This window comes from Xylocopa sonorina, chromosome 15 (assembly GCF_050948175.1).
Source record: "Xylocopa sonorina isolate GNS202 chromosome 15, iyXylSono1_principal, whole genome shotgun sequence".
Classification (NCBI taxonomy): Eukaryota; Metazoa; Arthropoda; class Insecta; order Hymenoptera; family Apidae; genus Xylocopa; species Xylocopa sonorina.
Window position 1 is genome coordinate 5,352,874 of NC_135207.1, and position 14,882 is coordinate 5,367,755.

The window sequence follows — 14,882 nt, forward strand, 5'->3', positions numbered from 1 at the left end:
GACAGGGCAGGCGAGGCGACGCGACGGGGAACAGTCGAACCGAACGAAATCGCGCGGCGGAATTGACAGCGTGACAAGCAGTTAGCGCGCGGAGGGTGAAAGCTTTCGTCGCGGAAATATATTTTTTGCTAAATCGGTTTCGTCGCGCGAAATAGGGGATGCGGCTTGTCGAGCGCGCCAGGGAAGCGTGCGCAACTTGCCGCCATATTTCGCGTACAATGGAGCGAAATTGACTATCTGGAGGGTGGCATTTGTCGAGTAGAGGAAGGACTTCGTAGGTTCCCTCTGCTGAGTCGTTTCGATCGTCGATACATGTGATTTTCCATTACGAAAACCTTGAAATTCTTCTTCTATTTATTCTCGTGAGATTTGAATCCTTCTTTTAGGAAAATTATGAGGGTGGTGTGTTGTTAATATCGTGGAAATCGTTCGACACGATCAATTATCGCAGAGAGCCTTGTTCATCCAGGGTACAATGACTATAAAGGCGACGCGTTGTCAATGTCACAGTAGAATAAACTTATACGTGGGCCAGACGATGATCGATGGCCTCGGTGAAAGCATCCAAGCTATGGCCAGACGTTGTTCGGTGACTGGAAAAAAATGTTTATCCTACGGTCGAATATCGACCGGGGCCAGTGAAAATAAAACGACGAAATAGACGATGGGATACACCCACGTAGACGCGACTCCTGATGAAGCTATCTATTTCTTGATTAAACGGCTGCTAACGTCCGCATCGGCTCACGTAATTAGATAGTCATCGGAATTTACGTGACGATTATCATATGTTGCGTGTAATTAGTTAATTGCGGGTGAAACGGTTGTTACTCTGTTGAGGTACTGGATAAATTAAATGGTTAATAGGTGAATAATGAATGCTTTCTACGGTTGGTCGGGTAAATTGCACGCGAACGTTTAAATTGTGCCGTGCATCAAGAAATTCATTACACACAGAGATCGTTCGAGAAATCACGGATGCAGTGCGAAACTACGCGAGATTTCTAACGTAAAACCAAGTAGAACTCGATGAAAAATGATCGTGCACACTGTGTATCCATACGTTTCATACCACACTGTTCGCCTTGCGAACAGTAAGCTCCCGTCGACTGTTAGCCTCCGCAGACAACAAAGAAGGAACGTCGAGGAATTCGATTAGATCAGCTGAGGGTGGAATGCGAGGACCGTGTCTAAAACCTCTTGCGGCGGTGGATACACACTGGACCGACCAGCTGCTTCAGCGATACTGCAACGAATCGCCAGGCTACCCATACAATCGTCTGGACAACGTTGCATGCTGGGAACAATTATCACTACTTGGCAAACTCAAACAGTCTAGCGAGCACTGGTAGCAATGGAGGCGGCAGTTGGGAAGTCCTCCTGGCCGGGCGTGAGTGACCGTGCTCGGAAGCGTCTGCGCGCACGAGCGGCGGGGCCGCGTCGTCAACCAGCTCGCGTGCCAACATGCGAGCACGTAACGCGAGCGTGTGACGCGTCCAGCCGCTTGGTATGCGAACGAGTGTACTACACGACTCGGTTATCCTCGCATGGAATAATCAACGGCGTAATGGAGTGTGGCGTGGTTAATGAGCTACCTGCTCTGCTGCTCGTTTGACCACACGCGAGTACCTGCTCCCACGTTCTATTCCTCGCTACGTATCCCCTAAGCGTCTTCTCGAACGACTATTTTATTCCCCAGCTACGTCGCCGCTCTCTTTCGCTCTTTCCAAGTAACAGCGTTTCTCCTTCTATTTCGAATCGTTCGTTAGATCTCCCGTGGAGTTGGTAATGTTTAAAACGATCAGGGGAAGAGCAAGCGATGGTACACGCGCACGACGCATCCGCTTTCATTTAACGCGCACTCTGCCTGGTCTACCCTCGCCATTGCCTCGACGTAGATCCAGAGAGCCATCCAGTTACGGTTCCAAGCGCAGCCTCCCGTCATTTGCCCACGGCGGTTCGATAATTTCCGCGTCGCGGAGTCACTTATTGGGTAGTTGTCCAATCGACTGTGGAGCCACCCTATAGGTATACCAGCAGCGGCTGTTAGGCACCGCGCAGTTCGACTCCCTCGATTAGTCTGTTTAACGGTGCTAATTGAACGCGAAACCAGCGGCCTGTTGTCCGCGTTGCGGGGGGCTCGTCTTCCATTCTTCGCGCGTGGTAAGCAGGCTCGCGTGCGCGAACAATGGCGAGCCGAGCGGGACAATGGGCGAAGGGAACGTGGCCATCGAGAGCCGGGTTTCACCTTGGCCTGCCTCGCGGCGAAGGTTAGCGAGGAATCGGCTCGAACAACTCGATCGTAATAATGGAAATTCGAGGGGGGAGCGAGACGAGCATTAAAGCGAAGCAAATTGGAACGATCGAGCGACCCAGTTCAGCCAAGTTTCGTGAGAAAAATTTCTTTGATTGCGAGGAAGAATCAAGTCCAATCCACGATCCTCGCGGACGCGTTAATTTCTGAGGAGAGGTGAGATTTATTTCGCTCGTTGAACTCTTCTGCGAGAGCGGTAGAGCGAGAAGATAATTAAGAGTCATTCTAGTTGGCAATTGTTTCCACTTACTGTTACGTCAATTATCTACGTCGATTGCTGGAATATCGACCATTGATCAGAAATGGATCGTCTTTGTCGAAAGAAAGGACCTTCTTCTAAGCTCGTGCCTTGAACGATCAATGTTCAGATTCAACGTTGCTGTTTGAATAGGCTTTCGATCCATTTCTCGATGTTTTCCTTATCTCGATCCTCGGTTATAGAAGAGATACAGCCGTATAGTTTTACGCGTTTGAATCACGGAACTACCTACGTTTCACGCTAGACCCATCGAGCGAGGGAGCCTTACGATATTGAAACGGGGGAATGTACAGCATCGACTGGATCCTTTCGCGATACCATGAAAGACGCGGCTACTTTTATGATCTTTTTCATCCAACGCAGTCGTGTTTACTCCCATGGCTCTTCTTTTCCTTTACTCTGGCCGGAGCTAACATATTAGAGACGCGAGGAGGTTCTCTCGAGCCGTTCCTCCATCCTCTAATTCGATGAGAGATGTTTCCGTTTGCATACAAATATTATAGAACCCCACCCGCAAACTTCCGTAGAAATTTTTATTAGAAACGTTCATGTTATTAATACGCCTGTCTTTTTCTGTTTCAGGACTTGCTGAGCATCCAGAAACCGATCTCTCACCGCCATCCATCCTGAAAATTGTCTACAATCTCGTCTCGATATAAAAACCAAAAAAAAAAAAGAGGAGATTGGTTGATCGATTGCAAGAACCTTGCGGAGTGCTTATCGAGAGGACATTGTTATATAAGCGTATAAATGAAATCCCGTAACGCGACGTATCGGTGTTTCCGCGATCCTCATCCGCCTCGAGTGCAGTTGCACGCGTAGAAACCAATAATGGGGCTAAGATCGGAGAATTAGGCGATCGATCGCGAGGCATTTGCTAAGATGCTCGAGGAAGGTTCGTAAGCCCGCGTCGTTGCTCGCCTTGCTGTTCCTGCCAATTTCGCCTGGATGTTAATTAAACTCAATGATCGGGTCTGATGGTAAGCGTTCCTAATCGCAACAAAAAGTATTGTCAATTTTTCCTCCCCTTGTCTCCATACCGGATTATAGTCCACGTTTTCACCGAATTTTCGTGTCAGTTTCACGGTTCTACGGAATCTGCTTGATCGAAAGTAACGTTTGGTTGACGTCAGTCGAAGCAGACCAACGTTAGGATCCTAAATCAAAGCTACGTCCGACCCCTTGGACGAAGAACGTTGACCTATATCGCTAGAAGACGGCGGCTTCAACTACGTGGAAGCGATGATCGAATTCGATGACGCCGTTTTCGAAATCCCTGGGCTCGTTTCAAGAAGCTTCTAGATATCCCACGGTACCGTCGAAAATCTTCCCAGATAGATTCTCCTAGAAAGATTCGAGCGCCGCTGATAAGCGCCGCTCGTACCACTGGCGAAAGCCGTACGGCTGAAACAGCTTATCTCCTTCTTCCTGCTCTCTTGGCTGCGAGCGCGCCGATGACGAAGAGCACGTGATCCACCATCCCACCCGTTAGACGACACTGAACTCCGCGGCCTCCGCCCCTATCCACCCTCCTACTGATAAGTACTGATTTCCATAATGGTTCCATGTACGAGTACGCTCGGTCTATCCTCGCCTCGGGCCACTTTCCGTCGTCTTATCGAACCTCTTAGTCTCGTGCCACGATCGATATCGGATTGATTTCCGCCTGATTTACGACCCTGTTAAATATTCATCGCGATCAACAGGAATTAAGATCGTTCAATTAGGAGACGCGGCGGGCGTCCTGCGGAAGATCGAACCTGCTTCCCTGTATCTGCCGACCCGGCAGCCTTCGCTCCCTTATCCCGAGGAAATAGACGCCTCGAAATTGGGACACCGCTCCGTGTCCAGAACAAGAATGGTTTCGAACGAAACGATATCGTTTCACTCTCACCATCTTGGAGGCTAACATTGCGTCCTTCGACTATTTCATACCGATTTCACGAATCAGAGACTTTCTGGGTTCTATCCGAGCCTCGTTATCAACATTTTCGTTCAGATGTTTGCCAATTTTGAAAAGGATATTCGTTGATTCCATGGAAGGGCAGCTAATCGCGTACGTTCGAACCGCGACGCGTATGATGAACCTTCGCGACCGGAACTCGCGATATAGTATCGATCATTGAACGCGACTTGGCGAGCGACAGCAGCGGGTAACAGCGAGCGCGAGCGCGACGCGACGTCTGAACCGGTCGTTCGTGAAATTTCAGAGAAAACCGCAAGCCTGCGTCGTGGTGGCGCGCAGTTAGCGCTCGAACAGGCCTAAATGAAGAGCGATCGTCGCGGGGACAGGTGATCGATAGCGATTGCGAGGAGCCGCGTGCGGCTCGACGGTGGTGTCTGTGCGCGGGTGTTCTGTGTGTGTGTGCGCGCGCGCGTGGGCCGCACAGGGGGTAATCGTGGCGGAGACGCGCGACAGGGGTAGGGTCGGAGAGGAGCAAGATGGAACTCTTCCTGATTCTCGTCTGTCTGATTGCGCCGCCCACCCTCTCGCTCTCGATCAAGAGCAAGCTCAATCCACGGATCGTTCAAACACGGTACGGCGAGGTGCAGGGGGTTATACGGTCCTTCGAGTACACCAAGTTCCTCAAGCCAATCGACGTCTACCTCGGGATACCGTATGCCACCCCACCGGTCGGTGGTAACAGATTTTCGCCGACCAGGACAGCCAGCCCGTGGGAAGGAGTCAGGTGAGCGAAGGGAGCGGTTGATGACTCGTCTTCCAGCAACTCTCGCGTGGCACCACCCTTCGATCTATGCCTCGATCCTTGCGATCATCCTTTCGATGGGGAACGACGAACGCGAAATGGATGTTTAGGGTGGCGCGACGAGATTACTCGGCAATGAACAGCTGTGTCGCGAGCGAACAGAGGCACGACTCGTAGGGTGGTGATATATGGAGTGTCTCGCAACAAGCAAGATATATTTTAGGGGTGACTGTAGTACATCTGAATCCTGGGAAGAGTTCATAGTAATGTATATCTTGTTTGATACTGTTTTAGAGTCGGATAGATTAATGTCTGCGTGTCATCCCTAAAATATTCGATTGAAATTTTATTTGTATTGGCATTGAAATTCGAGCAGATGATTTTATGAAAGATTTGTATCCCAAGAAGTATTCCACGAGCCAGGACTCTTTTAATCCGCACATCCTCGAGCGTATTTTACCCTGGCATACTTCCCTCGAGTTATGTCAAGCTACTCCTTCGAAATTCGTCCAAGTATTCGGCCTGGTACTCGCGTGCCTTTTCATGCGCACCAGCCTGTCATTCTGCGCAACCCTGTTAAGAATATACAGAGACGTGTACGCGAAATTCAGTTGAACGTTGGCGAAACAATTTCTCGATGTTCTACCACTATTGTCCGTTCGTAAGAAGACTAAGAAAAACGAACGCGGAATGTGAGACTCTCAGACCATCGAAATTCTCGAATATACGCGTTAGAATATTTCGTTGGAACCAGCGATTTCTAATCTTCCAACAGCACGCTTCTCGCTTCGCGCTAGCAAAAACTCAAACACAACTACCACCTTAATCTCCATACATTACTTCACTCCGATAAATAGTAATGAAACCGATAATCACTGTTCGATTGAAAGTCTATCATCGAATAATCACCAGCTCGAGCATACGACTCGTTAGTTACATCCCACACGAATCGACTGAACCGTGGTACCCTTTGCAGATTATCGGATACGGTCAGTCCAGTCTGTCCCCAAAAGCTGCCCGACATTTCGAATGAGCAGGAAGCGTTGGACCGCATGCCGAAAGGCCGGCTGGAGTACTTGAAGAGGTTGCTGCCTCACCTACGCAACCAGAGCGAGGACTGTCTCTACCTGAACATCTACGCGCCAGCCATGGGTGAGTAATCTTGGGCCGTTTTCATTATAAAGCGTTCGACGTAACGAGGTCGCGAGATCGAGCTGTCGACGCGTGATTCGTTTCGAGGCTAGGTGGTGGGTACACGTACGCGCGATATAAATGATCGAAGAGTCATTGGGCGATATTTCACAATAGTATTCGGGACGGGATAGAATGCTGGGAAAGTGGTTTCAGGCCATTTCATTCTTAACCAACGTGAATTATATCCCTCGATAGTGTACAGAGATCGTTACGCGGTTGATATAAATTCTATAAGAAACGATCGTTTCGTACGGTTTAATGTAGGGTATATAACTCATCTCAGCGTGCCATGGAAAGTCCGGTGGTTGTTTAGTAAATTTCCTGAAAAGCTCGGTTGACTCGCGGTAGATCGTTCCATTGAGGGGGCCACTTGGCGAAAAATTATTCACGGTTTCGAACAAAGATGCCACGGCGGTGGAGGGAATTATAAATGAGCCGGGGACTCTGGGAATCCACTTTATGCGCGAAACAATCGCGAACAAACGCGCCGTTTCAATATTAAGCACACTCGTCGATATTGAATGCTCAAGCAACTCGACGGTGGCCTCTCCCCCAACCGTCGCAACTTTCCAACTTCCTTTCCGCCAGCGTCCAACTCCACGCAATATCCGGTAAACGTAATGAAAACAGACAAAGCTGGGTTTCGAGTGCAAAAGTTAAACATAACTTCTCTCTGGCACTTTGTTACAAGTTGCTCGCTCATTGACGCGGCTTCTTTGAGCCGTGAGAATGTCCCTTAAAAGGTGCTCGCCTAACTCCGACGAATTGGCTCCGCCAGGAGAAACAACTCCGTGTTCGCTTCCCACGAGGGGTAGCTACGGTCCCATGCTAACCTTACCGCGTAGAAGAGGCCCGAAAATACGTGAAACGTTTCCATCGCCGCGGTGAACCCTCCATCAAACCGTTTACAACCGTTTCCTCGAGTTTCTCACGCGATTTTACTTTCCTCGCGCCGCGTGCACCGAGCAGACAGAGGAACGGTTTCAATAATAGTACATCACGGCGTTCTCCGCGCGCGAAGGAGGAAATTTTACTTTTTCCCACACCGTCTTGAACTCGCCGTCCGCGTTACCCTCGGTTTTCTCGCACCCTCTCCCAGGCCGGAAATTGAACGGCCAAGGCGATGGCTGCGCCGCGACATTTTCTTGCGAGATACGCGTGCACGTTTGCGCTCCTGCGGTTCCTCAGGAACCGTCGCCTCGAATTATACATCAATCTCGAAATATTTCGATCGTACAACGTCAGCCGGCGAACCGTTGGAGTGCCATTCTTCCTGAAAATTACGTATCAACGAACCGCCGTTACTCTGGCGATCTATTAATGGCGGATTTGGTTAGAATACTGTAACATTCAAGTCTATTCAATTATGTAACTCGCAACGTGACTTGAACGGTGCATTATTCAGAGAACTGCTCGCGGTTCGAGCATGCGAACGGTCACTACGGTATTCGCTCGATGGTTAAGCAACTAGTTCGCGAAACATCGCCACCGCGATCGTCTGCGCCGTGTTACTAGCCGCTGGACAAACTGCTGCATCGCCCCGGAAAATCGAGCCGAGTTCGACGTATAGAAACGGTTCCATTTCCATCGTCGAGTAGGGACAACGCGGGCCAGCATTCACGCGAAAGAACTGGTATGACGCTTCGACGAACGCTGGACTACCCGTTGCGCGGGTCCTGAGCGGGGGAGTGAAAAAAAAAAAATGGCGTACGTCGAGGAGACGCGAGGGGTTAAACGGCAACGTGGCCGGAAGAAAGGGACGTCGAGCGGGTATAGGCTCTCTCGCGTATATCGGATGTTCACCGGTCCGACCCGTTCCTCTCCCGTATCCAGGTCAAACCGTTTTCATCTCTTTCGTGTATCGCGGCCTCCGTGTTCGCGTTTCGACAATGAAACATCGTGCAGACGTAAATGTAAGCCGGAATAGGAAACCAGAACACGCTACTCTGCAAGTCTGCGCGCGAGCGTGACTACCCGCTGTCGGGGCAGCTGTCCAGAATGCGAAACTGTCGCGGATATCCTCGATCCTGTCGCGGCCACTCATGTTCCACGATCGAAAAGTAGTTTGAACGCCGGGACCATCGTTGCCACCGTTCTCCAGCTGCTCTGCGAGCCTCTTCAATTAGTCGTACATCGATTGGTCTGCTCGTCGATAATGAGTATAATAATAGAATAATCTTCCAAGGGGATGCGTCGTCACGAGACGTTCATAAATTAGGGAATTTTCTATAGGTATTTATTGAATGGAAAAAGTAGGGGAGAGAAAGGATTTCGGTAAGTATTTTAGGATATCGGTCGCTGAGGAGGATCGGAATGTTTAAAATAAAAAAATTCCTATCGATTTAAAAGTGAAGCTGTATCCTCCGCTATGTAGCGCAGGATTTTGTCGATACCTCAATTATTGAATTCCTTGAAAGCATTTTAAAATTGATTTCCTTTAGGTGACGAGGGATTTTTCCCCCTCAGACTTCCGTCTAATCCAATCACACGGTACGCTGCAGGCAATACACTTTTATCTACGTATCAAAAGGAATTTTGTATTTCAGACGTCTCCTTGTCAGCCTCCTTCAGTGGCATCAGCTTTCCTGCCATCGATGTTCTAGTTTTGGAACGGGACACCAGCTCCACGATTCTCTTTCTCTCTCTCTCTCTCTCTCTCGCTCTCTCTCTCTCTCTCTCTCTCTCTCTCTCTCTCTCTCTCTCTCGACTGTTCTCACCGTATGATCGATAGAATAACGCAGGAACGAAATCCTGTTACTTCAGCAAGACGGTCAAGCGACGGTCCGCGTAAAGAGATGCGCGGCACCGAAACAATTTCCTATCCAGCTCTTCTGTTTAATAATGCAGCAGCCATGCACTGGGCTGTTTACAAACAGGACGACGCATACAGATCGGCGGGAAATTCAGTGACAGCGAAAGAGCCGTCGTTGTAAGCTTTTAACATTCCGCTCTGGTTATGCCACGTGCCACAATCTATAATAACGACGCATCGCGGATAGCCAGCGAATTCACGAACCCACCGAACAGACGGTTGATTTTATCGTCATCGTGCCTCATGAAATTCTATTCTTTCACTTTATTCACGTCGAACAGAGCGTAAATACTCGAACGCAAGGATGTGTTCGTGGATTCACGTAGAACCTGGTCGCGACTGGTGATCAACGGAATGGATTAGGCCGGTAGTTGCGTTAACGGAGATCAGCAATCGGGGAATTGATTCTGTCAGGGGTCAAGAAGGCACTGTGCTGTACCACAGTAGCATTACACGTGTTTAACAGTCTGTTCCTAAACGACACGCATTGAGAACCGAACGCGTTGTCCCTCGCTAGAGACGCCTCGTGGCTGCATGACACTCTGTCAGCCAATCAAGAGCACGTCTAGCCGGAGCACGTCGCCAAATTGAAAATGAATTCTTGGGATTATTGACGAGTGGCTGTCCCGCTGGTTCACCCGTCTTCTTGCATCAAGTTAGCTGGAATGACGGGTGGGACGTTCTATGTGGATTTGCATTGAAAGTGGTGACTGTCAGGTCTGCGGAAGGGGTTCCTAGCCGAGGCGCTCGTAAAACGAGACCGAATGACGTGACTGGTAGCAGGGGTGTTAAGAAAACGTGGATGTCAACGCGCTTGGGACGACGTGACATATTGTACGCTCTTTACGGTGGCTGGGTTCCCTCTTATTGAGTATTTTCGTCCACTTATTACAGGAACGGTCGAGGACGCTCTTCGAGCCTTTCCGTTTATTGATTTCACGCAAACCACAAGGGGAGAATTCTGCAAGAGTGCCATCGAATTTTCGATAACTTATATTTTTCTCAGGAAGCTAGCATAATTGAACGCTCAAGATAGGTGATCGTTGTTTTTATGTTAGATATTACTTCAGCGTGTGTATCAATGTAAAAATAAAGGGAAGACAGCCATCGTCGAGATGAAATTCTAAGACAGCGAGGAGTGGCAGAGCCATCAAACGCGAGAGAAACCAAGAGAATTCCCTGAATATTTCACACGGCTCGACTTGTGCGCGAGCTTTCGAATTCAGTCCAGCTGACTCCTTTCAATTCTCGTCGGTGCCTGCCGCGTATTCTTTTTGAGCCGGGAGACAGAAAAGAAGTATCGTTCAGCCGGTCTCTGAATAGTTTCACGGTTAATCTACCGTAGAAGCAAGTCTATTGTAAACTCTATTACCTCGCGTGTTTGAGTACGTGACGCGTCAGGTTTGAGCGCTCCACGTCCTTTTCTTTCTTTGCCTCAACCACTTCGTTGAATCGCCCTTGATCAAACACACGGACGCACCGTGTGTAACTTGAAGTAAGGATTGATTGCTCTGGCCACAGAAAGAGTGTAGAGAGTGTTAACGCGTTCGAACCGGTCGATCGAAAGGGAAAGTTAACGATTCTACTCTTTTCTTGCCACGATTGATCAACTCTGCTAATGACTCAGGCCGTAGAATCGGATCAAAGGGCGCTCTTAACGAACCGCGTCGATTACTCACACTCTGCGCCGATCGTCTTCTACAAATTCGATGTTACACGGGGCACAATAAAATGATAAACTGCCGCAGTTTCCAATATCTAATATAATAACTTCCAATTTCCACTGCTCGAAACCGTTCGCTTCAGATATGTTCCAGCGTTCATCGCGCAGACGAGGCATTAAATCAATTTCGTCGACTGTTCATTAGTTATCGCGAGACTAGCCAACAAATAACTCAACTAATTCCAGTAACTATTTCAACGCGCCCTCCATTCGGAAATAATATTACATCACGCCAGAGAATTGCTGGCCATCGCGTTCGTTCGTGATTAATAAAGTGAAGGAGAACGCATTCCGTTAATTAACAATGTCTCCGTTATTCCTATTTCCAACGATCAGCAGGAACAGCCAGTCATCCTCGAAAGTAAACCATTCGATCTTCGAGCGCCAGTTACGTAACCACGAATTCCAGATTACGGATTAGCGCGCTCTGAGGGTAGTAAATCGGATTCCGCATATTTTGGTAACTTCGCGGTCGTACTCAACAGCAGATGGTCGATGTTTAACGCGATATGTCGAACGTTTATCACCGCGTATCACTCGAAAGAATTAGGGACGATTAAATTCTTCGCTTAAATAATTCTGAGCCAACCGAGCACCCATCTCTTACGATCCAAAATCTGAACTAATTCATATCCCAGCTTCTGAGCAAGACTGCATAACAATCGCTCGTTCGAGCTGCGATAAGGATTATTCAAACAGCCATCAAGAACCGTGGCGTTAACAGATACACTAAACTTTCATTGTTCCCTGGGAATCGTATTCGAGGCTCGAGCCTAATGGAAAACCAGGCGAAAGTTCGAGCCCGCTTAACGCGAGGCGGGTCGTATCTCTTCGTTCTTGAACTTTCCTGGACGCGGACAGAGACAGAGCGACAAACCGATCGAAGGAGACCGAGCGAAAGAGGCTCGCAATCACACGGACGCCTGAATTCGCGAGTCTCACGGCGAGAAACTGCGATCTCATGCTCCCTGAGGAGCAAAGGACGACGAGCTCCTCTCTCAATCCTCCCGGCTAATGATCGAATCCGCAAAAGTGGCCGGAATTCGTCGAAGGATCGACGATCCAAAATAGGCGGCCGCCGGGCGTGAATTTCCTCCTGAGAGGCGCCGCCGTCCGTGAAATTATTTGTTCATCCCCGGGTGAACGAAAGATAAAGTGGCCGTCAGTGTTCAGACGGGGGCGAGCCCTTTATATCGCTGATCCCGGATCCGCTTAATGTCAGACGATGATCAAGCACCATTTGTATTTCCCGCGCGCCTTCTCGCGACTCGCTCCCGCGTTTTTAGCAGGGGTGTTGGTGGTGGCTCTGTCGGGCTTACGAGGGGCTGCGATGGATTTATTCCTGCTGGAGAACGATTGGAAAAAGTTCGATAGAGGAAGGAAGCGTATGTTGGGCGTAGCTGGGCTCTTCTGGATCTTTATGAACGATTCTCCTTCTCTCTCGTTCTTCTTTGGAACTTGAGGAAACTGTGGAAGCTGAAATTAGAATACTGTAAGGATAGAGTAGTGATTTGAAAGCCGAGCGTGAGGAAGATCGAGAATGTTTGATACTGTTGTGTTACATATCATATCAAATGAGTGCAGTGATTATCGTGTACTCGTTGTCAGTTGCAAAACGATCCAAACCAGCACAGTAGAATGTGACTGAAATTAAAAAATTAAACAAATAGTTAGTTTCCTTAGCGATGCATCGATGTATGCCGCGAAAAGTGTCAGCGCGAATTTGCGGCCAGTGGAACGTCGTTACCTCATTAGCCCGCGAAGGTGTCGTTTCAATTAATCACGGCCGCGGAAAGAAACGGCGACCCGCGACACGTGCTGTGCCTTAACGAGAGAGAAAAGAGGCCGAGTGGAGAGGGAGACATCAAAGGCCTCCAGCCGGCAGCAGGTGAACGGTTGCCTCGCACTTGGAATACGAATTACGTTTCACAAAGTGAACGCTGTCCTTATCTTCTTTCCCTCCTTAACTTTTCCCCCTTTGCCCGTAGCTGCCGCCACTTTTCGCCGGGGAAAGAAAGAGCGAAAGATCGTCAGTCCGCGGGACAAGTATTATTTCATATCGAACCCGTTGCTCCACCGCCTTCGCCATCCCCTCTCGACTTTCACCCCAGCCGGAAGAAAAGGAAACGCGACGAGCGTGTCTTTATCCCGTTCGTACAATGGAAATTTCTGGAATTACCGCCTCTCCGCGCTCGACGATACTCAACTGGCAAACAAATCAGGGACGAGACAACCGGTGCGATGTTCGTATTCTTATCAGGCACTGGCGATACGTTCAATTCGCCGTAGAAAGCGGCGAAATGTATGACTGTTCGCTGACGCTCCTCGAGTTACGTTTCACGCCACGCCACCGAGTTTGTAACTTACTTCGCGACGTAATTCACTCCGTGGGAATCCAACATTTATTTAATCCAAAGTCGCGTTTCAACCAGCCGTGGAATCTCTCGAGTTCAATTTTCGCCATCGCATAATTCTTGCCCCAAGACGCGGCCAGGAACGTCGTTCGAACCTGGAAAAATTTGCCCCTCGCAACCGTGCGCGCTTCTGTTTTAAACACGCTGCCGAGATTTCGCTGAAACGCGGGTCTCGTCGGTTGCAGAGCTGTTTCGCGGATTACAGAGCAACGTGGCGGTCGATGGCGACGTAAAACTCTCGTCGCTTATGGTCCACTTAGGGCGAGAGCGCCACCGCGTGTCTATATGCTCGCGAACGACAGCCGAGAATTATCGTGGCGATTTAGCCGGCAAGCAGAAGCAAACCGGTAATTACGAGTCCGTTGTTTCTGAGCCGTGGCGATCGATACTGTCGCCAGGTAGCATTACGGACAGATAAATTTATTTATGACAGCAGCGTTGCTGAAACGCTACCCTCCGTGTGTAGCTACGAAGTCGTCGATCATTCGAAAATCGCCCTTCGCTCTCGTTCCGCGAGACAAACGGAGTAAAAGAAATTAAAACGATTTCTTCCATCGGTTAGACGCTCGATCGTTGAACAGTCTAGCGACGGAATGTCAGAAATTCGTTTCAGAACCTGCACTTTAGCATGACTGCATGACGACACAGGATTCAACAAGGCTTAAGTCTGAATGCCAGAGTTCTCTTTGGTAGCCTCCATCCGCATTCTTTCGCGGGCACCACATTTCGACAGTGTTGGTCTTTGAACGAAGAACAGAATGTCACCATAAACCAGATTTAGTTGGACCTCAAAGGAATTCTGCGCGGCGTGTATCTACCGTAAATTGTTTTCCCTTATTCCACCGCTGTTACTTAAACCCCCGCAGCAGCGCGAGCACCACGATCTGACTCTCGACGAACAAGCAGCGGAAACGGGGTTCGCGATGCGAAATTAGTACGAACAAACGGCGGAAATTTTCATATCTCTGACACATCGTCTGGACAATTACAAGCGTCCGTTCGTCGTTTCCGCTGGTGGTATTAAATCTGGGAAGTCGACGAGTCAGAAGATTGGCAGAGAACGTCGAGGGTAACGGGGCTGGGGAGGCGCAGCGGCGCGCCGTCTCGCAAGTTACACGCTGTCCCGATTAAAAAACGATTTTGAAGATGATTTACCGCCGGGCCAAATTGAATCGCTAATCTAAGTTGGAGAAGTTCGCCGGCCGGCCAGCTGAATTATGACCGGCTAGAATAGAATGTCATCGATCGTTGCCCGATGCCTCTACCTCTTTCACGATTCCCCCAGAACTGAACTTCCACTCGGAATTGTCCGGAATCGCGGCCTTTCGACGGCCACTTGGCTCGCGCTGAACATATGGGGAAAAAAGTTGGACATTTTGATTAAGAGCGGCACGGTAAAAGCGCGCCGTCGATCGTAACCGTCGATCGCGAGAGTTATAGTGACGCTCGAGATTTCTT

General features: G+C 49.3%; 1 protein-coding gene across 3 annotated transcripts in view; it reads left to right on the forward strand.

Moving 5' to 3' along the window:
* The first annotated feature begins 3,270 nt into the window (after nt 1-3,270).
* Nucleotides 3,271-14,882, forward strand: part of Nlg-4 (neuroligin 4) — a 207,424-nt gene continuing 195,812 nt past the window's right edge. For all 3 annotated transcript variants that reach the window (XM_076907144.1, XM_076907147.1, XM_076907146.1), the window contains exons 1-3: nt 3,271-3,553; nt 4,784-5,263; nt 6,258-6,433. In XM_076907144.1, coding sequence (XP_076763259.1) covers nt 5,016-5,263; nt 6,258-6,433 — 424 coding nt within the window. In that variant the 5' untranslated portion in view covers nt 3,271-3,553; nt 4,784-5,015. The remainder of the gene's footprint in view (nt 3,554-4,783; nt 5,264-6,257; nt 6,434-14,882) is intronic.